This window comes from Amblyraja radiata, chromosome 41 (assembly GCF_010909765.2).
Source record: "Amblyraja radiata isolate CabotCenter1 chromosome 41, sAmbRad1.1.pri, whole genome shotgun sequence".
NCBI classification, from domain to species: domain Eukaryota; kingdom Metazoa; phylum Chordata; class Chondrichthyes; order Rajiformes; family Rajidae; genus Amblyraja; species Amblyraja radiata.
The window spans coordinates 14,927,156-14,951,221 of record NC_045996.1 but is presented as its reverse complement, the minus strand read 5'-3'; the positions used below and the strand labels follow the sequence as shown (position 1 = coordinate 14,951,221).

The 24,066-nt window shown below is 48.3% G+C and overlaps 1 protein-coding gene across 1 annotated transcript in view; it reads left to right on the top strand.

Annotated features, from left to right (window-relative positions):
* The window catches only part of ppp1r37 (protein phosphatase 1 regulatory subunit 37), a 34,248-nt gene extending 10,818 nt beyond the window's left edge, over nucleotides 1–23,430 (top strand). Inside the window, exons 2-14 of the mRNA XM_033014440.1 lie at nucleotides 1,498–1,595; nucleotides 7,244–7,289; nucleotides 7,541–7,641; nucleotides 9,252–9,371; nucleotides 10,577–10,727; nucleotides 11,995–12,150; nucleotides 13,397–13,509; nucleotides 14,524–14,665; nucleotides 16,632–16,798; nucleotides 17,916–18,774; nucleotides 19,332–19,424; nucleotides 20,690–22,914; nucleotides 23,020–23,430. Of these exons, the coding sequence (XP_032870331.1) occupies nucleotides 1,498–1,595; nucleotides 7,244–7,289; nucleotides 7,541–7,641; nucleotides 9,252–9,371; nucleotides 10,577–10,727; nucleotides 11,995–12,150; nucleotides 13,397–13,509; nucleotides 14,524–14,665; nucleotides 16,632–16,798; nucleotides 17,916–18,774; nucleotides 19,332–19,414 (2,036 nt within the window). The 3' untranslated portion in view covers nucleotides 19,415–19,424; nucleotides 20,690–22,914; nucleotides 23,020–23,430. The remainder of the gene's footprint in view (nucleotides 1–1,497; nucleotides 1,596–7,243; nucleotides 7,290–7,540; nucleotides 7,642–9,251; nucleotides 9,372–10,576; nucleotides 10,728–11,994; nucleotides 12,151–13,396; nucleotides 13,510–14,523; nucleotides 14,666–16,631; nucleotides 16,799–17,915; nucleotides 18,775–19,331; nucleotides 19,425–20,689; nucleotides 22,915–23,019) is intronic.
* Nucleotides 23,431–24,066: the final 636 nt, after the last annotated feature.

Here is a 24,066-nt window from a genome sequence, read left to right as displayed (position 1 = left end):
TGCTGGCTCGAAGGGCCGAATGGCCTACTCCTGAAGGGCCGTGCCTGGATATGTTTAGTTTAGTTTGCCACGTGTCAATGAAGGGCCGAATGGCCTACTCCTGCACCTATTGTCTATTGCAACAGAAAAGCTTTACACTGTGCCTTGGTACACGTGGCAAACTAAACTAAACATATCCAGGCATGGCAAAGCAGAAAGGTTCAGCTTCTTCAAACATTGTGTGTGTGTGTGTGTCACATGCCAGCCATTGCCAGCAGACTGAATCATCAGGTTACTTTATACTAAACTCATCTTTTCCACTCAATGGTACAGTTGGCTTTGGCACACTTTAACGGATCAGTTTCACATTCAGCGCCTACGTTCTTGAGTTTAAAGCTCAACATAAGCTTCCTTTCAAGAACCGCGATGAGTCGCGGGCTTTGCCATTTCGTCGTCGTCCTCCGGGTACCATTTTCTATAATTCATTCACCACAAAGGCCCTCTGATCTTAACAGATCCGGGCTTCATGGCTGATCAGACTTACTTGCTAATTTACTACAACTACAGTGAAAGGATTAGCGATGAGATAATCTGTTTTATTCATGATTGTGAGCGCAGGTAGACGTAAAAGGGAGACAGAAAACACAGACATTTTATTTACCACCTCTGACAAGTGCAACACTTGCTCACTACTGAACTGTGTAACAGCATGTTGGGTCTAGTGTATTATTGGCATGTGCACCGACCGAGGTACAGTGAACAGCTTCAAATATCCCATGGGTGAGACAGCATCCATGGGAAAAGAAACAGTTAAAGTTTCAGGTAAAAACCTTAACATTTCCACCTGAAATATTAACTGTTTTCTTTCCGTTGATGTCGTCTGGCCTAAATGTCAACTGTGTTTGGCTTTCCAGAGATGCTGCCTGACCTGCTGAGTGTTTAGTTTAGATACAGCATGGAAACAGGCCCTTTGGTCCACCGACTCCGTGCTGACCCGTGATCGCTTGTAAACGAGTCCTATCCCACACAGCAGGGACAATTAGCCTACTAACCCGCACACCTTTGTAGTGTGCGAGGAATCCGGAGCAACTGGAGAAAACCCACACAGTCAAGATACAACATGTGCCGGATGGCACAGTGAAATGTGATTACCATACAGCCCTACAATAAAAATAAAGAACACAAACACTTAAAATCATTAAACTTATAAACTTATAAAGTAATCATTAAAAGTTCAACATTAAAACATCCCCACACAGCAGAATCCCGTTGTGAGGGAAGGCACCAAAGTCAGTCCTCTTCATCCGTTCACCCGAGAACATGCAAACTCCGTGCAGACAGCGGCCGTAGTCCTGATCGACCCCGGGTCTCTGGCGCTGTGAGGCCGCAACTCGACCGCTGCGCCACCCAGTGCTATTTATACTTCTAAGCAACGCCCAATTTGACACGTCCTGTAAGCATTGATGAACATGGTTTGTTTTATGGAGTTGATGAGCCCCCTGTGTGTTTCTTCTGCAGCTCAGAACGTGACGGTGGAGGAGATTATTGCCGCCTACAGGAAGGCCTGTCAGAAGCTGAACTGCAAGCCGATTAACAAGCTGCTCAAACAGATCCAAGTAAGCCTGAACATTCCCAGCACTCCCTGGCGGGGGGGGGGGGGGGCGATAAGATGCCACGCACAATTGCGTAGAAATTCGAATTGTATTAAATGTTACGATGATGAGCGAGATCAGCAGCATGTATTGATCGAGCCCTTATTGTATTTGAGTGTTTGACGCTTGAACCTAGTTTATCTTGGGTCATTTGGCATATTTTCATGTTCATAATTGAGAGCAGCAGAATTAGGCCATTCGGCCCATCAAGCCTACCCAGCCATTCATTCATGGCTGATCTATCTCTCCCTCTCTGTGGAATTCTCTGCCTCAGAGGGTGGTGGAGGCCGGTTCTCTGGATGCTTTCAAGAGACAGCTAGATAGGGCTCTTAAAGATAGCGGAGTGAGGGGATATGGGGAGAAGGCAGGAACGGGGTACTGATTGGGGATGATCAGCCATGATCACATTGAATGGCGGTGCTGGCTCGAAGGGCCGAATGGCCGACTCCTGCATCTATTGTCTATTGTCTGAACCCCATTTGCCTGCCTTCTCCCCATAACCCCCGACACCCGTACTAATCATATTTTATCTGGTAGGTCAGTATTACTGATCATCTCCTTACTTTAATTCATTGACCTGCTCCAGTGAAGGTCACTTAGTTGCGGCAAGCTGATCCAAGTGGTTTAACACTTCAATACACAATGTGGGACGCATCCTTCCAGCAGCTATTGCAGGGTCTGCTATCAGTTCTCAATCTGAGATTAGTGGCTTTTTTGCCAACCTACATTAAGGGATAAATGAGATGAGGGAGAGGGGGGAGGAGAGAAAAAGTTTACGGAGAGGGCACAGATCAACAATATTTCATTCTGAAGAAGGGTTTCGGCCCGAAACGTCGCCTATTTCCTTCGCTCCATAGATGCTGCTGCACCCGCTGAGTTTCCCCAGCAATTTTGTGTACCAACAATATTTCATTAACAGGCAGGACTTGCTAAATAATCTCCTTGTGTTTTGATGTTGATCACAAGCAGTGTTGTGGGGTCAGACCGTGCTGTAATAGCTGAGCTCAGCGGGGGGGGGACACAGTAAATGAACTGCAGTTGGCCTTGGCTTCAGCAAGGCACAAGTCAGCCCCTGTTCCTTCTGCTCTTCACGATTTAGTGATCATTGATGGAAAGTGATTTGTGTGGACATTAAGTGGACACGGGAACAGAGGTCACTGTTGTTAATCAGCGCTGGGGTAAGGGCATGAAACTGAGAGCCTGCCCTTACACAGCGGTGTGCTGGAAAGCAAGCTGGCCGCGTTTCCATTTGGAACCCCAGAGATCTTACCCCTCCTCCACCTAAAAGAAAGCACACGCTCAAAATGCTGGAGTAACTCAGCGGGTCAGGCTGCACAGACACGGGTCCGAAGAAGAGTCCTGACCCGAATTGTCATCTGTCCACGTTCTTCAGGGATGCTCCCTGACTCTCTGAGTTGAACCAACACTTTTTTTTTGTAAACCAGCATCTGCGGTTCCTTGTTCCTGTATGAAGCACTGGATGACGTGGTTAGGTGATGTTTCAGGTCAGGACCACCTTCAGACTGATTGTGGTAGGGAGAAGAGAGCTGGAAATGAGGGTGATGAATCTGACGAGTTAATTGCCACAGACAGTTGTGGAGGCCAAGCCAATGGGTATTTTTAAAGCAGATTCTTTATTCGTTCTTGATTAGGAACGGCATCAAAGGGTAAGAGGAGAAGGCAGGAAAATGGGGTTGAGGGGCGAAAACAGATCAGTCAAGATCGATGGGCCAAATGGCCTAATTCCGCTCCTATGTCTTACGTCAGAGGTTGGGGGCAGGACAAAGGTTGGCAAGTGATACATAGATACATAGAAAATAGGTGCAGGAGTAGGCCATTCGGCCCTTCGAGCCAGCACCGCCATTCAATATGATCATGGCTGATCATCCAACTCAGTATCCATACCTGCCTTCTCTCCATACCCCCTGATCCCTTTAGCCACAAGGGCCACATCTAACTCCCTCTTAAATAGAGCCAATGAACTGTGGCCTCAACTACCTTCTGTGGCAGAGAATTCCAGAGATTCACCACTCTCTGTGTGAAAAATGTTTTTCTCTGGTGGATACAGGTGAGGGGGGTGGTTTTGTTTGGTAGATGGTTGGACAAAGACTTGAGATAAAAAGATCCCTCTTCCTCCATCACACAACTAGGTTATGGCTCCTATTACTACGGGTGAAATTCTAAATTCTTGTTGAGTTTTTGGGGATTAATAAGAAATGCAGCGCAGAGAGTTGCTGCCTTACAGCAACAGAGACCTGGGTTTGATCCTGACACGGACAAAAGTGCTGGAGTAACTCAGTGATTACGAAAGACTGCAGATGCTGGAAAAATCGAAGGTAGACAAAAATGCTGGAGAAACTCAGCGGGTGAGGCAGCATCTATGGAGTGAAGGAATAGGCGACGTTTCGGGTCGAGACCCGAAACGTCGCCTATTCCTTCGCTCCTTAGATGGAGTATCTCAGTGCGTCAGACGGCATCTCTGGAGAAAGGGGATGGGCGACGTTTTGTGTCGTGACCCTTTTCATGGCCTTGGGTGCTGTTTGTGTGGAGTTTGCAGGTTCTCCCTGCAACCGGTTGTTTTTTCTCCGGGTGCTCCGGTTTTCTCCCGCATTCCAAAGACGTGCAGGTTTGCAGGATAATTGGCTTCTGTAAATTGTCCCCAGGGTGTAGGATATAACTAGTGTTCGGGTGCGGACTTGGTGGACCGAAGGGTCTGTTTCCACTCTGTACCTCTGAACTAAGCTAAATCAAAGGTAGACAAAAATGCTGGAGAAACTCAGCGGGTGAGGCAGCATCTACGGAGCGAAGGAATAGGTGAGGTTTCGGGTCAAGACCCTTCTTCAGACTGATGTGGAGGTGGGGGGGCGGGAAGAAGAAAGGAAGGGGCAGAGACAGTGGGCTGTGGGAGAGCTGGGAAGGGGAGGGAAAAGAGGGAGAAAGCAGGGACTACCTGAAATAGGAGGTCAATGTTCATACCGCTGGGGTGTTAACTACCCAAGCAAAATATGAGGTGCTGCTCCTCCAATTTGCGGTGGGACTCACTCTGGCCATGGAGGAGGCCCAGGACAGAAAGGTCGGATTCGGAATGGGAAGTGCTGAGGTAAAGGATCATCTGTGACCCGAGTGAACAGAGTCAGAAGAGTTTTATTGTCATGTGTCCAAGATAGGACAATGAAATTCTTGCTTGTTGCAGCACCGCAGAATATGTAAACATAATACAGAACAGGAGATAAAAGTTTAGTGTGTCTATACATCATAGACCATATATATATATACAGTAAATAAACAGATAAAGTGCAATAGTAATAATAGACTGTTATAGTTCAGAGCAGTGATGACATGTGAGGCTGGGTAACCCTATCCTGCCGTTCCTTATGCAACTAAAGGTTCAGTGTGTAAGGCATGTGGCTAAGTGCCAGTGTTTCAGTACCCACACAAAACACCTGCATTCCAACATCTAGGTGCGGCAGTGGGTTTAACGCAAGCCTCCGAATCTTTGCAGGTGATAAAGGTCTTTGCAATTCCTCTCTTATCGCTTGTCAACAGAGCACACAGTTGCTGCTTGTGTGAATGCCTGGAGTGCTGTTTACACATGGTTACAAGAATTGACACAGCAGCTATAAATATGGGTCCGTCTCGGCTCCAGTGAATATTGCGCTGGTCTGGCCCGTGTCCAACGTGACCCTGCCTTCTTGCTCGTCGGTACTCGGGGCTCTCGTGGACATTTTTCAACATGTTGAAATATCTTCACGAGTCTTCCCGTGCTTACCTGCCGTTAGCGAGTCTTCCCGATTACCTGCCGTTAGCGTTACGAGCCGCTAAGAGACGTCCCCGAGCTCCGACGTACCCGCTACGTTCATAGAAACATAGAAACATAGAAAATAGGTGCAGGAGTAGGCCATTCGGCCCTTCGAGCCTGCACCAACATTCAATATGATCATGGCTGATCATCCAACTCAGTATCCTGTACCTGCCTTCTCTCCATAGCCCCTGATACCTTTAGCCACAAGGGCCACATCTAACTCCCTCTAAAATATAGCCAATGAACTGGCCTCAACTACCTTCTGTGGCAGAGAATTCCACAGATTCATTCTCCGTGCTTACCACGAGTGTGATTTTTTTTTTAAAACTCGGGAGAGCTCTTGAATGAACTCGTACCGTGGGACAGGGCCATTAGACCACACAGTACCAAGCAGTCCCTTCACCACCAAGTTCAGTTTATAGTTACGTGTACCGAGGTACATTGAAAAGCTTCTTTATCATGCTAACCAGTCAGGAGAAAGTCTGAAGAAGGGTCTCGACACGAAACGTCACCCATTCCTTCTCCAGAGATGCTGCCTGTCCCACTGAGTTACTCCAGCATTTTGTGACTATATCAGCAGAAAGACAATACATGATTACAATCGATCCATTTACAATCTATATTAAAATTACAGTTACATTAAAAGCATGTTAAAAGTTCTGAATGCTTCTGTACTCTCAGAGCCATAACTTCTTGATATCTGCTACTGAGAAGAATATTTTCCTTTCCTCTTTCCTTCGGCAGTGGATTCTTTGCCCCTTCCTCTCCTCGGTTTCCTGCAGAATTTGCGATCTGCTGTGTAAATGTCTTGTTGTGGGGCGTGTGACAGTGACGTGTGACATTCCCCTTCTCACATGAGTGTACTGGTGATGCGATCCTGTCAAATTCCTGTCCCCTGACATGAGCGCGTGGACTCGCAGGCACTGACTTTCCATCGCACCATATCAACTTCGCCTGGAAGTGAATCTGTTATAGTCTTGGACTCTCCCTCTAAATTTCATTTAGGGATAGTGCACAAAAACAGGCCCTTCGGCCCACCCAGTCCGCACCGCCCAGCGATCCCCGCACATTAATATTCTCCTGCACACAGTTTCGTATGTCCTCCCCATGACCACCTGGGTGCTCCAGTTTCCTGCCATACTCCAAAATCATACAGGTTTGTAGGTTAATTGGCTTCTGTAAATTGTAAATTGTCCCTGGTATGTTGGATAGAACTAGTGTACGGGGTGATTGTTGGTCGGTGTGGACTGAAGGGCCTGTTTCCACGCTGTATCTCTAAACTAAACTAAACTAAAAAGCTGCTCTAGTTTCCTATGCAGCTTGTGTTGCGTTTTATTTCGCCGTAAACTGTGAAGAGTTTGGGAACATTCTTCCCCCTCCTTCTCTCACGAAGGCAGCTAAACACCAGAGGGGTGGTTGAAGGGCACTATCACAGCATTCACAAGGCACCAGGACTGGTTCATGGACAGGAAAGGTTTGGAGGGGTATGGGCTCAGCGTGGACAAATGGCATTGGCTTCCATGGGACGAGTTGGGCCGAAGGGCCTGTTTCCGTGCTGTTTGACCTGGCGTACAGGAGGAACTCAGCAGGTCAGGCAACACCTGGAGGGGGAATGGATGGGTGACATTCTGCGTCAAGACTTCAGTTTTACCGAAATGTTTTCTGTCTGTTCCCTCCCCGCCGAGTTCCTCCAGCACTTTGTGTTTTTCTCAAGAGTCCAGTATCTGCTATCTTTTGTGTGTCCACTATGTACATGCAGATTAGTGTGGGTTTTTTTCCCGACTTAATGGTCATGTTTCCTGTTTTACAGGAGTTTAATAATCTGTCGCAGAGATTGGACTGCCTGGATCTAAAGGGTAAGGCAACAAGTAAACTATACCACTTCAAATACTTTACCAGGCTTTTTCCTGCCCCATCTCTCGTCCCCAGCTGTCCTTCACCCATTGTCTCTCAATTCCCTGCCTGGCCCCACTGAGTTTTTCCATTCCCTCCACAGACGCTGCCTGACCTGCTGAGTTGCTCCAGCAGTTTGTGTTTTGGGTTGGGGGGATTTGTCACTTTATTCAATCTTTGGTTTCATTCAAAGGTAGTTTCTTTTTTTTTCCAGGGGAGAAATTGGACTACAAAGGTTCGGAGGCCTTGGAAGAGGTTTTTAAACGGGTCCAGTTCAAGCTGGTGGACTTGGAGGCAACCAGCCTAGACGAAGATGTGAGCTATTTAAATATCTTTATAAATATATAAACCTCCATTGTGGATTTTGAGTTCACATTTTTCATTTGGCTGCTGTCTTTCGTCATGTAATTGTACATTAATGCTGTGGTAGGTGGTGTTTTAGGGCCAGGTTTCAATTGTATTAAGAATGTTTGAGAAAGAACTGCAGATGCTGGAAAAATCGAAGGTGGACAAAAATGCTGGAGAAACTCAGCGGATCAGGCAGCATCTATGGACTGTAGCGAAGGAATAGGCGACGTTTCGGGTCGAGACCCTTCTTCAGACTGATGTCGGGGGGGCTACCCCCCCCGACATCAGTCTGAAGAAGGGCCTCGACCCGAAACGTCGCCTATTCATTCGCTCCATAGATGCCGCCTCAGCCGCTGAGTTACTCCATTTCTTCAGCGTTTTTGTCTACACAATTGTATTGCTGCCAATTTAAACAAGTATCGTGCTATTGTTGTGTGTGTGTTTGTGTGAGTGTCCTTTGTGATGGATTCCTGCCTGCCTAGCTGGCACATAGATGAAGCCCTTCTCTTCGTGAGTACTGCAGCTCCTTTGTGCCCCCAGCTGGATATATACATGGTGGGGGTTGCGTGATTCTAGCGCGTGTAGGCCCATGTGCTGCGTAGCCTACAAGAGCTCAATGCCAACCTATACACTAGTGTCAGCCCAACTTGCCCACGCCGACCAACATGCCCCATCCACACTGGTCTTGATTAGTGCAGGTGTCAGAGGTTACGGGGAGAAGGCAGGAGAATCGTAATCATAATAATAATAATAATAATAATAATAATAATAATGGATGGGATTTATATAGCGCCTTTCTAATACTCAAGGCGCTTTACATCGCATTATTCATTCACTCCTCAGTCACACTCGGTGGTGGTAAGCTACTTCTGTAGCCACAGCTGCCCTGGGGCAGACTGATGGAAGCGTGGCTGCCAATCTGCGCCTACGGCCCCTCCGACCACCACCAATCACTCACACACATTCACACACAGGCAAAGGTGGGTGAAGTGTCTTGCCCAAGGACACAACGACAGTATGCACTCCGAGCGGGATTCGAACCGGCCACCTTCCGGTTGCCAGCCGAACACTTAGCCCATTGTGCCATCTGTCGTCCCGAATGATAATCCTAATCATACTTTATTAGCCAAACATGTTTTGCAACATACGAGGAATTTGATTTGCCAAGTCGGTCATACTAATAAAAAAGCCACAGAACACACAAAATACATTTTAACATGATCATCCACCACAGTGACCCCTCCACATTCCTCACTGTGATGGATGGCCAAAAAAAATCAGAAGAAGGGCCTCGACCCGAAATGTCGCCTATTCCTTCGCTCCATAGATGCTGCTTCACCCGCTGAGTTCGCCAGCATTTGTGTCTACCTTCGATTTTCCAGCATCTGCAGTTCCTTCTTGAACAAAAGTTCAATCTCTTCTCTTATTTGTCATCCAGCGGTCGGGGGCCTCTAACCTTCACATATAGGACGATCTTACTCCTATAGCGGGCAGAGGGCTGGCTACCAGAGCTTTCATTTTACCTATTTTCTTTTTAGAAGAGTTTGCAACTAACTTTTACCGTGCTTTCCCACTAGGGTGCGTCGGCATTATTTGACATGATAGAATATTACGAGTCGGCAACCCAGCTGAATATCTCCTTCAACAAGCACATCGGGACGCGGGGCTGGCAGGCTGCGGCCCACATGATGAGGAAGGTACGCACCACCACTTGCTCATTGGCTTGCTTCCTTCCCCATTCTGAAGTCTGAAGAAGGGTTTCGGCCCGAAACGTTGCCTATTTCCTTCGCTCCATAGATGCTGCTGCACCCGCTGAGTTTCTCCAGCACTTTTGTCTACCTTCCTTCCCCATTCCTTCCCCAAACCTCAGTGCTCTGTGGACAATACAGTACGGGGGTCGGGGATTATGGGGAGAAGGCAGGAGAATGGGATTAGGAGGGAGAGGTCGATCAGCTGCGATTGAATGGCAGAGTAGACTTGATGGGCCGAATGGCCTGATTCTGCTCCTATCACTTATGATCTTATGACATTACCACCACATGAAGCAGCACCAGAGTAGAATACACAATGCTGATTTCATCTGGGCCACTGACAAGTCAGATTGAATTGAAAATCCAAGGCCTTGGAAGTTTATTTTTTACCAATTTATTCCAAGAGTTTCCTGTCTGTTCCTTTAGGATGCGTCGGCATCGTTTGGCATGATAGAATATTACAATGATGTGCGGAGTATTCTCTGCTTTTACTACATTCTCTAATGGGATCACTGACCACTGCCCACCATCATCAGCCATGATCACATTGACAATAAACAATAGACATTAGGTGCAGGAGCAGGCCATTCGGCCCTTCGAGCCAGCACCGCCATTCAATGTGATCATGGCCAATCATCCCCAATCTGTAACCCGTTCCTGCCTTCTCCCCATATCCCCTGACTCTGCTATCTTTAAGAGCCCTATCCAGCTCTCTCTTGAAAGCATCCAGAGAACCGGCCTCCACCGCCCTCTGAGGCAGAGAATTCCACAGACTCACCACTCTCTGTGTGAGAAAGTGTTTCCTCGTCTCCGTTCTAAATGGCTTACTCCTTATTCTTAAACTGTGGCCCCTGGCTCTGGACTCCCCCGTTGAATGGCTGGTACTGGCTTCAAGGGCCGAATGGCCTACTCCTGCACCTATTGTCCATTATCATTTTCTGGCTCATCGCAGATGCAGTCATAAACCAGTGGGAGTATTAATTGTTCAGTCTGCACCTGCCTCCAACTCACACAGCCGTCCCCTCCCAAGCTTACAAGGCGGAGACTCTAGTCCTTGACATTTCCACCCTGTGATAGTTGTCTGCACTAGCTATGCCGCTGATAATTTTCCATTCTTGTTCATGTTGATCTCCGGCTCCTCCACGATACAGACCAGCTGCCTGCAGTACCTGGACGCCAGAAACACGCCGCTGCTCGACCACTCCGCGCCGTTTGTGGCTCGTGCTCTGCGGATCAGCAGCAGCCTGGTGGTGCTTCACCTGGAAAACGCCAGCTTGTCCGGGCGGCCACTTATGCTCCTGGGTAAGGCACGGCGTCCGGTCACCGTTCCTACCATCGGCGGGGGGGGGGGGGGGAGGGGGGGGGGCCTGCTCTCCTGGCTTTGAAAGAAGGAATGCCTTCAGTTTGACGGTAGACACAAAATGCTGCCGTAACTCTGCGGGACAGGCAGCATCTCTGGAGAGAAGGAATTTGAGTCGAGACCCGAAACGTCACCCATTCCATCTCTCCAGAGATGCTGCCTATCCCGCTGGTCTTGAGTCGAGACCCGAAACGTCACCCATTCCTTCTCTCCAGAGATGCTGCCTGTCCCGCTGGTGTAGAGTCAAGACCCGAAACGTCTCCCATTCCTTCTCTCCAGAGATGCTTCCTGTCCCGCTGAGTTACAGCAGCATTTTGTGTCTACCTTCAATTTAAACCAGCATCTGCATTTCTTTCTTACACAAGATTTCAGTTCAGTTCACTTTCGTTTATGGTCACCATTGAAAGCATTTTATCGGGATGCACCACAGCTTGGTTTGGGGACAGCTGTATCCAAGACCCGCAAGACCAGCAGCGAATTGTGGACGCAGCCCAGACCATCGCACAAACCAACCTCCCTTGTATTGATCAGTCTGAAGAAGGGTCTCGACCCGAAACGCCACAAAATCCTTCTCTCCAGAGATGCTGCCTGTCCCGCTGAGTTGTGGCCCTGTCCCACGGTACGAGTTCATTCCAAGAGCTCTCCCGAGTTTGCCCTGATTCGAACTCGGAGATTTACGGTAATGGCCGCTCGTCGGTACTCGGGGCTCTCGTGGACATTTTTCATCGTGTTGAAAAATCTTCACGAGTCTTCCCGTGCTTACCTGCCGTTAGCGAGTCTTCCCGAGTACCTGCCGTTAGCGTTACGAGCCGTTAAGAGACGTCATCGAGCTCCGATGTACCCGCTACGTTCATTCTCCGTGCTTACCATGAGCTTGATTTTTTTTTAAACTCGGGAGAGCTCTTGGAATGAACTCGTACCGTGGGACAAGGGATATCACTCCAGCATTTTGTGTCTATCTTCCCTTCCATTTGACTCCATTTATAACTTGCGCTGTCGCGGCAAGGCCAGCAGCATAATCAAGGATGAGACAATCACCCGTAGTCAGGATCGAACCCGGGTCTCTGGTGCTGTGAGGCAGCATCCCTACCCCACTGCGCCACCCAAGTTCCTCCAGCATTTTGCATCTTTTCTCGGTGCAAACCGGCGTCTGCGGTTCCCTCCTACACAAACCGCGTCTCACTGCGAGCTTGCTCTTCCTCCCGACAGCAACCGCCCTGAAGATGAACATGACGCTACGGGAGCTGTTTCTGGCCGACAACAAGCTGAATGGGCTGCAGGACTCCGCACAGCTGGGCAACCTGCTAAAGTTCAACTGTACCATCCAGCTACTCGATCTACGCAACAATCACATCCTAGACTCGGGTACGCAGCCTCTATTTCCCCTGCTCCCCACTTCCACGGCAGCAAGCAGTGTTTCACACCCACTACTAGTAGAAACAGACAACAGGTGCAGGAGTAGGCCACTCGGCCCTTCGAGCCAGCACCGCCATTCAACATGAGCATGGCCCCTGTACCTGCTTTCTCCCCATATCCTTTGATTCTGTTATAGAAACATAGACAATAGGTGCAGGAGGAGGCCACTTGGCACATCGAGCCTGCACCGCCATTCAACATGAGCATGGCCCCCGTACCAGTACCCCGTTCCTGCTTTATCCCCTTATCCTTTGATTCCGTTATAGAAACATAGAAAACAGGTGCAGGAGAAGGCTATTCAGCCCTTCGAGCCAGCACAGCCATTCATTGTGATCATGGCTGATCGTCCCCAATCAATAACCCGTGCCTGCCTTCTCCCCATATCCCTTGATTCCACCAGCCCCTAGAGCTCTATCTAACTCTCTCTTAAATCCATCCAGTGACTAGGAGCTAAATCTAACTCATCTTGAATCCATCCAGTGATTGGCCTCCACTGCCTTCTGTGTCAATGACTCTATGATACTTTATTGTCACATGTACCTCGGCTTTAGAAACAGTGGGAATAACCATCACAGGGATGTCCTTAAGGGAATTCTTAAGGGATTGGACAGGCTAGATGCAGGAAAAATGTTCCCCATGTTGGGGGAGTCCAGAACCAGGGGTCACACACAGTTTAAGAATAAGTGGTCGGCCATTTGGGACTGAGAGGAGGAAAACGTTTTCACCCAGAGAGTTGTGAATCTGTGGAATTCTCTGCCACAGAAGGCAGTGGAGGCCAATTCACTGGATGTATTAGAAACATAGAAATTAGGTGCAGGAGTAGGCCATTCGGCCCTTCGAGCCTGCACCGCCATTCAATATGATCATGGCTGATCATCCAACTCAGTATCCCGTGCCTGCCTTCTCTCCATACCCTCTGATCCCCTTAGCCACAAGGGCCACATATGTACACATACGTACATATTCTGTTGAGAGTCAGATTTAGCTCTTAGGGCTAACGGAATCAAGGGATATGGGGAGAAAGCAGGAACAGGGTACTGATTTTGGACGATAATCCATGATCATATTGAATGGCGGTGCTGGGCTTGAAGGGCCGAATGGCCTACTCCTGCACCTATTTTCTACATCTATATTTCCACGTGCTGCGAATACAATTGAGCATTGCCTGACAGATTGCACCATGATGTATCCACAGGCCTGGCGTACATATCTGATGGGTTGAAGGAGCAGAGACAGGGACTCGTCACTTTGGTCCTGTGGAATAACCAGCTGACCCACAATGGGATGACCTACATGGCAGCTGCCCTGGTGAGTTAAAATGGGCACTGATGTAACCTTGATTGTCGGCTGCCCTTGCACTGTCAAACAGTCCATGAATGTGAACCATCTGTGATCATAACCTTGCTATCTGTTGCCCTCGGCTTTAGTTGCACTGTTTAATATCAACCAGAACATTTAAAATATCTTTGACGCCGGTTATGTGGGATTTGCCTTTGCAAACTAATCAAACGCTGAAGCCAAGGTTACAGACCGCCATCTTGTGCTGTCTTACAGACGATCTTTTCATCAGATTCCCGGGATGGCGGGACTGTCATATGCTGAGAGAATGGAGCGGCTGGGCTTGTACACTCTGGAGTTTAGAAGGATGAGAGGGAATCTCATTGAAACATAAGATTATTAAGGGTTTGGACACGCTAGAGGCAGGAAACATGTTCCCGATGTTGGGGGAGTCCAGAACCAGGGGCCACACACACAGTTTAAGAATAAGGAGCAAGCCATTTAGAACGGAGACGAGGAAACACTTTTTCTCACAGAGAGTTAAATTTCTTTATTTATATATAGCACATTTTTAGTCAACTTGCATTGACCCCAAAGTGCTTCACATAATTACATCCACACACACAGGCAAAGGTGGGTGAAGTGTCTTGCCCAAGGACACACACAGGCAAAGGTGGGTGAAGTGTCTTGCCCAAGGACACAACGACAGTATGCACTCCAAGCGGGATTCGAACCGGCTACCTTCCGGTTGCCAGCCGAACACTTAGCCCATTGTGCCATCTAATTCTCAAGTTGTGAGTCTGTGGAATTCTCTGCCTCAGAGGGCGGTGGAGGCCGGTTCTCTGGAAACTTACAAGAGAGAGCTAGATAGGGCTCTTAAAGATAGCGGAGTCAGGGGATATGGGGAGAAGGCAGGAACGGGGTACTGATTGGGGATGATCAGCCGTGATCACATTCCATGCTGGGAAAGTTTTCATAGCAATGTCAATAAACATAAGTTGGATTTAAACCAGATTCCTTTTATTCAATTGTTTCTTCCCTCAGCCTTACACATTGAGTTTGGAGACGCTGAATCTTGGTCACAATTCTATCGGGAACGAAGGTGTGCATAAATTAAAGGATGGATTGATTGCAAACAGGTCGGTGCTACGGCTGGGATTGGCATCTACAAAGCTCACCTGTGAAGGTAAGGGCCATAAATTGAATTGAATTGAATACCTTTATTGTCATTCAGACCTTACGGTCTGAACGAAATTTCGTGCCTGCAGTCATACACACATCATACAATAATAAACAACAATAAACACAAATTAACACCACCACAGTGTATCCTCCAAGCACCTCCTCACTGTGGTGGAGGCAAAAATCTTAGGGTTACTGTCTCTTCCCTCCTCTTCTCCCTCTGCGCTGAGGCGATTCCCCACCGGGCGATGGCACAAACAGTCCCGCGGCTCACCGAACCCCGCAAACGGGCTGGTTCAAACACCGGTTATGGACTAGAGTTGACACCAATACGAGAGTCTTGATGAACGCTGGTGCTGAACATGACTGGAAAATTACATCTTTGATTACTTCCGACATATTGGTCCATTTGAGATCGGTTGAGATGAAATAATTTGGTGGATAGATGTTGATGACGCTGCTAGTTGTCTGAGGTTTTTGCCAATCCTTGTCAATGCCGACTTGCTTTGAAGAGCTTCAGAGAGAGGTTGCGGTTTCTCCAGAGCCACAGCGGGCAGAGTTGCTGCCTCACGGCGCTAGAGACCCAGGTGCCATCCTGACCACGGGTGCTTGCCTGTACAGAGTTTGTACGTTCTCCCCGTGACCTTCGTGGGTTTTATCCCGGATCTCTGGTTTCCTCCCTCACTCCAAAGACGTGCGAGTTTGAAGATGAATTGGCCTTGGTTATAATCGTAAATTGTCTAGAGTTTGTAGGGCAGGGTTAAGTAAGTAAGTAAGTAAGTTTATTGGCCAAGTATTCACATACAAGGAATTTGCCTTGGTGCTCTGCCCACAAGTAACAACAAAACATACAGTGACAGCTCGATTCGAGCCATGCACAGTGTGTAGATACAGGATAAAGGGAATAACGTTTAGTGCAAGGTAAAGACAGCAAAGTCCGATCAAAGATAGTTTGAGGGTCTCTAACGAGGTCGATTGTAACCATATAACCATATAAGAAGTACAGCATGGAAACAGGCCATCTCGGCCCTTCTAGTCCGTGCCGAACACTTACTCACACCTAGTCCCATCTACCTGCACTCAGACCATAACCCTCCATTCCTTTCCCGTCCATATACCTATCCAATTTAATTTTAAATTATAAAATCGAACCTGCCTCCACGACTTCCACTGGAAGCTCATTCCACACAGCTACCACTCTCTGAGTAAAGAAGTTCCCCCTCATGTTACCCCTAAACTTCTGTCCCTTAATTCTCAAATTATGTCCTCTTGTTTGAATCTTCCCTACTCTCAATGGAAAAAGCTTATCCACGTCAACTCTGTCTATCCCTCTCATCATTTTAAAGACCTCTATCAAGTCCCTCCTTAACCTTCTGCGCTCCAAAGAATAAAGACCTATCTTATAACCATATAACCATATAACAATTACAGCACGGAAACAGGCCATCTCGGCCCTACAAGTCCGTGCCGAACAACTTTTTTCCCTTAGTCCCACCTGCCTGCACTCATACCATAACCCTCCATTCCCTTCTCATCCATATGCCTATCCAATTTATTTTTAAATGATACCAACGAACCTGCCGCCACCACTTCCACTGGAAGCTCATTCCACACCGCTACCACTCTCTGAGTAAAGAAGTTCCCCCTCATGTTACCCCTAAACTTCTGTCCCTTAATTCTGAAGTCATGTCCTCTTTCTCAGAATTCAGAATTAAGGGACAGAAGTTTTGGGGTAACATGAGGGGGAACTTCTTTACTCAGAGAGTGGTAGCGGTGTGGAATGAGCTTCCAGTGGAAGTGGTGGCGGCAGGTTTGTTCAACCTTTCTCTGTAACTTAGGTGCTGAAACCCAGGCAACATTCTAGTAAATCTTCTCATGTACGGCCTTTCTGCTGGCTGGTTAGCATACAACAAAAAAGCTTTTCACTGTACCTCGGTGCACGTATGTAACCAATGGCGTTCTTTCCCCAGGTGCCGTGGCCGTGGCGGAGTTCATCGCCGACAGTCCCCGCCTGCTCCGGCTGGATCTGCGCGAGAATGAGATCAAGACCGGTGGGCTGATGGCTCTCTCACTGGCTCTCAAAGTCAACCATTCGCTGCTGAGGCTCGACCTGGACAGGGAGCCCAAGAAGGAAACGGTTGGTGTTTGCCGAAAATCTCCATTATAAAACGGTGCTGTCTTTGCGGAGTTAGCACGCGTTATCCCCCAAGTGACCGCGTGGGTTTCCTCCGGGTGCTCCGGTTTCCTGCCGGTTTGCAGGTTAATCGGCCCTATGTAAATTGTCCCCCTGGTGCGTAGCGAACGGGTGAGAAAGCGGGACGACATACAACTATTGTGAGCGGGTGATCGGAGGTCGGTGTAGACTCGGTGGGCCGAAGGGCCTGTTTCCATGCTGTATCACGAGATACAGCATGGTTCACGAGATTGATCCCTGGGATGGCGGGACTGTCATAAGAGGAAAGATTGAAAAGACTTAGACTTGTATTCACTGGAGTTTAGAAGGATGAGGGGGAATATTACAGAAACATATAAAATTATAAAAGGATCTGACAAGCTAGATGCATGAAAGATGTTCCCAATGTTGGGCGAGTCCAGAACCAGGGGCCACACACAGTCTTAGAATAAAGGGGAGGTCATTTAAGACTGAGGTGAGAAAAAACTTTTTCACCCAGAGAGTTGTGAATTTGTGGAATTCCCTGCCACAGAGGGCAGTGGAGGCCAAGTCACTGGATGGATTTAAGGGAGAGTTAGATAGAGCTCTAGGGGCTAGTGGAGTCAAGGGATATGGGGAGAAGGCAGGCACGGGTTATTGATTGGGGACGATCAGCCATGATCATAATGAATGGCGGTGCTGGTTCGAAGGGCCGATATGTTTCCATTTTTTCTATCTTTCTATCTTTCAATCAATTAATCAAAGTTGAAGCAAAAGTTGCAGGATAATCGGCCCTCTATAAACTGCCCTGAGTGTGTCGCGAGTAGATGAGAAAGAGAGGTAACAGAACTAGTGTGAACGGGTGATCGATGGTCGGTGTGCACTCGATGGGCTGAAGGGCCTGTTTCCACACCATCAATCAATAAATCAAATTGAAGCACTACTCGCTGAAGCCCATAAAATATTTCTTCTATCTCGATAAATGCATGTGACCACAGAACCAACCAACGCCGACGCACACTATATATAACCTGTAGATTGATTCTGAAATAGAATTCAAGGGCAGAAGCTGTGAATGAAAGCCCCGTTCTTTTCTACTCAGGTAAAGAGCTTCATCGAAACTCAGAAGGCTCTCCTCACTGAGATACAAAATGGTTGCAAGAGGAATTTCATTCTGGCCAAGGAAAAGGAGGAGAAGGATCAGAAGATGCGTCAGTCTGCCTCCATGCCCGAGATCACCGTGACTCTGTGCGAGAAAGCGGAGGAGTGCCAGGGAGATCGGGCCTGCCCGAAGGAGGAGAGGCCGGTGAACGGGAATGGCCAGGAGGGCGTGACTGGGACTGCCGAGGAGTCGGGTGGCATTGGTGAGTCTGTGGTGACGTCCTGCACCGTGGAATGTAACCGGCATTCGGCAGCGAGAGAGAAGGCGAAGCTTGACTCTGAACAGCACCGGGATGGTTTGGAGACGGCTGCGGAGAAGGGGAAGGAGACGGAGGTGGAATGTGGAACCAGCACGGAGTCACCGTCGGCAGGGTCAGAGAGCCCGGCTGAGATCTCTTCGCCAAACACTGAGGTGCTGGTGTCCAGCCCCGGCAGGGGCCACAAGGTGTTTGTGGTGACCAGAGTGGAAAGCCCACCAGAGGACCCCGACAAACATGAGCGGCAGTGGCTGCAGGAGGCGTTGCAAAACAAGAAGAATAGGGCCATATCGGACCCCACAGCCGCCGTGACCGTGACTGTTCCAGCCCCCGGCTCTGACAGGAGGCTCCACAACCCGGATAAGTCGGTAGAAACCGCCGGGCACGACTTTGAGACGGTCTGCGCCAAAGACTGTGATCACGTGATGCACGGGGCTGCCTTGCCAAACGGAGTCAAAGCCAACCTGGTGCAGAGACTGCCGGAGGGCGCGGTGTTGGCCGCGGGGAGGGACGGCAAAGCCGTGAGCTGCAACGTCGAGCAAGGTAAACGCATGCTCTCATTCCACCGCTCCCAATCAGCAGGTGTTCATGCTCCTTGGTTTTATCTGTACGGAGTTTGTACGTTCTCCCCATGACCACATGGGTCTGCTCCGGTTCGCCTGGTTAATTGGCCTGGTAAACGTATAACAATTGTCCCAAGTGTGTGCAGGATAGTGTTAATGTGTGGGGATCGCAGGTCGGCACGGACCCGGTGGGCCGAAGGGCCTGTTTCCGTGCTGTATCTCAAAACTAAACTAAACTTTACAGTGTGAATGCTGAGGTTAGTATAATTAACCCACCACCACCTGCCTATCTAAACACGACTATCGTGTCTGACTCCACCACCACCCCAGGCAAAAGGAAACGGTAGACAAAAGCACTGGAGAAACTCAGCGGGTGCGGCAGCATTTATGGAGCGAAAGAAATAGGCAACGTTTCGGGCTGAAAGAAAAACATCTTGAAATGTTGCCCCTTGACACTTAGTTTCTGCCTGTCTCCCCTATCCATGCCTCTCATTATTTTATTTTATATACTAATAGATCTAATTTTTTTCTTTAAAGAGTTTACAACTCCTAAAACCGAAAAGGAATTGGAGGAGTTATTGCTGGAAGCGAGTCAGGAGACCTGCCGTGAAACGTCGTGAAATATAAGTGGTAAGGAACTATTATGGATGGACACCAAATGCTGGAGTAACTCAGCGGGACAGGCAGCATCTCTGGAGAGAAGGAATGGGTGGCATTTCGGGTCAAGACCCTTCTTCCCGACACGAAACGTCACCCATTCCTTCTCTCCATGGATGCTGCCTGTCCCGCTGAGTTACTCCAGCATTTTGTGTCTACCTTCGATTTTATCCAGCATCTGCAGTTTCTCAACACTTTAGTTTAGAGATACTGCGGGGAAACAGGCCCTTCAGCTCGCCTAGTCCTCACCGACCAGCGATCCCCGCACATTAACACAAGCCTACATACACTGGGGACAATTTACACTTATACCAAGAGTATACAAACCCAAGCCAATTAACCTACAAACCTGCACGTGTTTGGGGGTGTGAAAAGAAACCGAAGATCTCGGAGAAAACCCCCGCACAGTTTACAGGGAGAAAGTACAAACTCTGTACAGACAGCACCTGTAGTCAGGATCGAACCCGGATCTCTGGTGCTGCAAGCGCTATAAGGCAGCAACTCTACCGCTGCGCCACCATGCCGTCCTATCTTTTAGCTTTTCACCTTCATCTACATTTAGACAATAGACAATAGGTGCAGGAGGAGGCCATTTGGCCCTTCGAGCCAGCACCGCCATTCAATGTGATCATGGCTGATCATCCACAATCAGTACCCCGTTCCTGCCTTCTCCCCATATCCCCTGACTCCGCTATCTTTAAGAGCCCTATCTAGTTCTTTCTTGAAAGCATCCAGAGATCCTGCCTCCACTGCCCTCTGAGGCAGAGAATTCCATAGACTCACCACTCACTGTGAGAAAAAGTGTTTCCTCGTCTCCGTTCTAAATGGCTTGCTCCTTATTCTTAAACTGTGTGGCCCCTGGTTCTGGACTCCCCCAACATCGGGAACGTGTTTCCTGCCTCTAGCGTGTCCAAACCCTTAACAATCTTATATGTTTCAATGAGATAACCTCTCATCCTTCTAAACTCCAGAGTGTACAAGCCCAGCTGCTCCATTCTCTCAGCATATGACAGTCCCGCCATCCCGGGAATTAACCTTTAAAAGACATTTGGACAGGAACATGGTTAGGAAAGGTTGCGAGGGATATAGGCCAAAAGCAGGCAGGTGTGACTAGTATAGATGAGGCTTCATTGTTGGCGTGGGCAAGTTGGGCTGAAGGGCCTGTTTCCGTGTTGGATCACTCCACGGCTCTACAACAAAGCATTAACTTTCAACATGTGTTTTGTGTTCTTCTGCAGTGTCTGCCGGGTCCCGTTGGATGTACTGACCTTGATGATAGATGCCTGTGTGGCTTTCCTCCCCCCCTCCCCACCCTTCCTCCTCCTCCTCCTCTTCCTCCTCAACGGCAACGGCAACAACAACAACAAAAGAAAAACACTTGCCTCCCTGACCTCTCCTCACTGCCCCTGGGGGTGGGGGGGGGGGGTGGAGGCTTCCTCCTCGCTGTGACTGGAGCTCCCCTTTGCAGGGGAGAAACGGGTCGGGAACATTGAGTCCGGGATCTGAACAAACCAGGCAACTCCTGGACCTGTAGATTTCCTCCGTGATACTGTATATGTAACAGGGCCTGGATTAACCCATGATCCACAACGTTAGATTTCCCTTCCTTCGCGACTGTCGCCAGAGATTTTAGTACTAACAGGGTAGGACCAATATTGTAGAGACCAGCCTCTCCCTCCCTCCCTCCCTCCCTCAATACTGACCGCTGGTCTCCATTGTAAGTGTTTTCATGGTGATTTTATTAGCACTATCTGTGTGTGTGTGTGTTTGTGAACAGTGGGAATCGAAACAAAAAACAGTAAAGGGAACTTTCATCCCACTTACTGTTCCTGTTGTATCTCACCCTGTGAGTTTTATTTTTTTTAATTTCTTTTCCCCCTTTCTTTAGATTAGAAGTTATTTATTTTTGGTCTTGATCATTATGGGCGTTTGGGTTAATATGTTTAGGAGTGGCCGGGTGGGGTTTGCGCCTGAAGAGATAGCCGTTTGGACCGGCTCGGCTTCTCGTGTAGGGTTGAGGTCCCGCCCTGGGCCTGGTAGCGGGCGCGAGAGATCCCCTCACTTTCCGCGCCACTCGTCGGCCAGCGTCTAGAGATGAACACTATTTTAACGAGCTTGGTCAGTGACACTAGTCATAATCACTACAAAGCTGACCACTGGATCTTAGTGGATGTGAAGGCTAGTTTTGTACAAATTGGCTGCTACATTTATAGAATTATAACAATAATAGTACAAGCCAGAGGAGAACCAGAGGTTGAGCTCATGAAGACATCAGATACGTGTTCAGTCTTTTTTACTTATCTTTCCAACCGTTTTATAAAGGTCGGTCTATCCAAGCGGCTTTCTGTTTGTTAATCTTTAAAGGGGGGGGGGGGGGGCAAAGTGGGTCAAACAAAAAGCTTTGGCAATGATTCTGGCTAAGGATGCTAAAAATGCCTGGCGACCTTTAACAGCACGGAGGGGAAAAAATGCATTTTCCACATTCCTGCAGCACATCCAATTTCCACCGATGCTATTTTGACAGACTGTTCCATCAGGTGGTGACATTTAGGACTAGAATTGTGCCCTGGGTGTGGATTGTTCTGTAGTTGTACGGCCGGCTTTGGGAATTCTCTCCCCCCCCCCCCCCCCCCTTTTTTTGCTTTTATCCCCTTGGCCCAAGTTGTGCTTATTTCCATCGATACTTCGACCAAACCGCAGATGGCTCCACGCCTAAACCACAGAAACGTTCCCCAGTCTCTGCAAGTCCATCGCTTGGATCAGGCACCGCAACCTCTGTCGCTTTCTATCCAGTTATTCGGGGGGAAATTGATATCCAATCCATTGGTGTTTGGTGAATTAAAATTGAACGTGCTGGCAAACCACAACATCTGTAGACGATCAGATCAAGCCAACTTCTGTAGACGATCAGATCAAGCCAACAGCTGCAAACAAAACAAACTCTTGGATATTCTAGACTAGACCAACGTCATCATTGTACAGTTGTATATAAGTCCCATGCAAATCATTTGCTTCCAGCATTTCTCTGTTTTTATTTTCAGACTCCAAGCTTTTTTTGCTTTTCATCTTGAAAGTGTGCGATTCCCCCCCCCCGATGCATCAGGAGGGGAATGAAGCATGTGGCTTCAAGCTGATTATTTACGCTATGCCCCATTGCATCTGGCCTGGCTGGCGAGCCGACTGTTCTGTTTTTAGCTTGGCTGCTAGGGAGGAGAGGATGTGTACGCTTTGATGTTTCCTGAAGCTGGCAGCCTCTGGGAGCTCTAGAGAACCGCATCTCTCTCCTTCCCCGCTGCCCCCTGGTCGAATTGCTTTGTGGTACAGGGTTGTAAAACTGAAGCAATACCTTGACCTTTTATTCCCTCTATTGCGCGGAACAAGTGGGGAAATATGAAGACCATTTTAAAAATATATACATATATAAACCAAAATCGTCTTCCCTGGCTTTTACAATAGACAATAGGTGCAGGAGTAGTCATAAAAAAATGTCGATAAGGAAAGATTAATAATAACGTGCAAACTCTGGTGTTCCTGTTTTTAAACTGTAGAGATCAACAATAGACAATAGGTGCAGGAGTAGAGGCCATTCGGCCCTTCGAGCCAGCACCGCCATTCAATATGATCATGGCTGCTCATCCCCAACATCACGTGTTAATTTACTCTGCAAGAATTTAGAGACTCATTTTTGTTTGGTTTTCCTTTTAAATAAATGTCCATGTGGAAAAGCTGTAATGGGGGGGGGGGGGGGGGGAAGAAGGGGGGGAATGGGGGAGCTCCAAACAGTTATTTTTTTATCTTGTCTGGGGGCAGGCACATTGTGCAAAGAGGTGAAGACTGGCCTGTGTGTGGAGTGGGGACATTAACTCCCAATTCTACCTCGGTGGTGTTTATGCTCATTGCGTTAGGTTCTGTTCCTTCACCAGGACTGCTAAAAAATGTCGATAAGGAAAGATTAATAATAATAATAATAATGTGCAAACTCTGGTGGTTTTCCTGTTTTTTTTTTAACTGTAGAGAACAATAATGGCGAATAGGTTCAGGAGGAGTAGGCCATTCGGCCCTTCGAGCCAGCACCGCCATTCAATGTGATCAATTGAGACTTCAATGACCCATTCACTCATCCACAGGCACTCCTGTGGTTTAAAGTGTGAATCTAGGGTGTCGTGGTTCTTGGTTTCTTGGTCCTCCAAAATATTCCAAATGGAATTTAAACTGGAGGTGGTGAAGGGAGGGGTGTTGAGTGTCCGAGGTGCCTGTTTCTGGGGGTGGAGGTGGGGGGGGGGGGGTGTAGACGGATGATAGACACAAAATGCTGGAGTAACTCAGCGGGGCAGGCAGCATCTCTGGAGAGGAGGAATGGGTGACGTTTCTCAGTCTGAAGAAGGGTCTGGACTAGAAATGTCACTCGTTCCTTCTCTCCGGTGTTTCGGGTCAGCCGAGTGTTGTTTCAAGCTGAAGATAGACAAAAAAATGCTGGAGAAACTCAGTGGGTGAGGCAGCATCTATGGAGTGAAGGAATAGATGACGTTTCGGGTCGTCTCGACCCGAAACGTCACCTATTCCTTCACTCCATAGATGCTGCCTCACCCGCTGAGTTTCTCCAGCATTTTTTTGT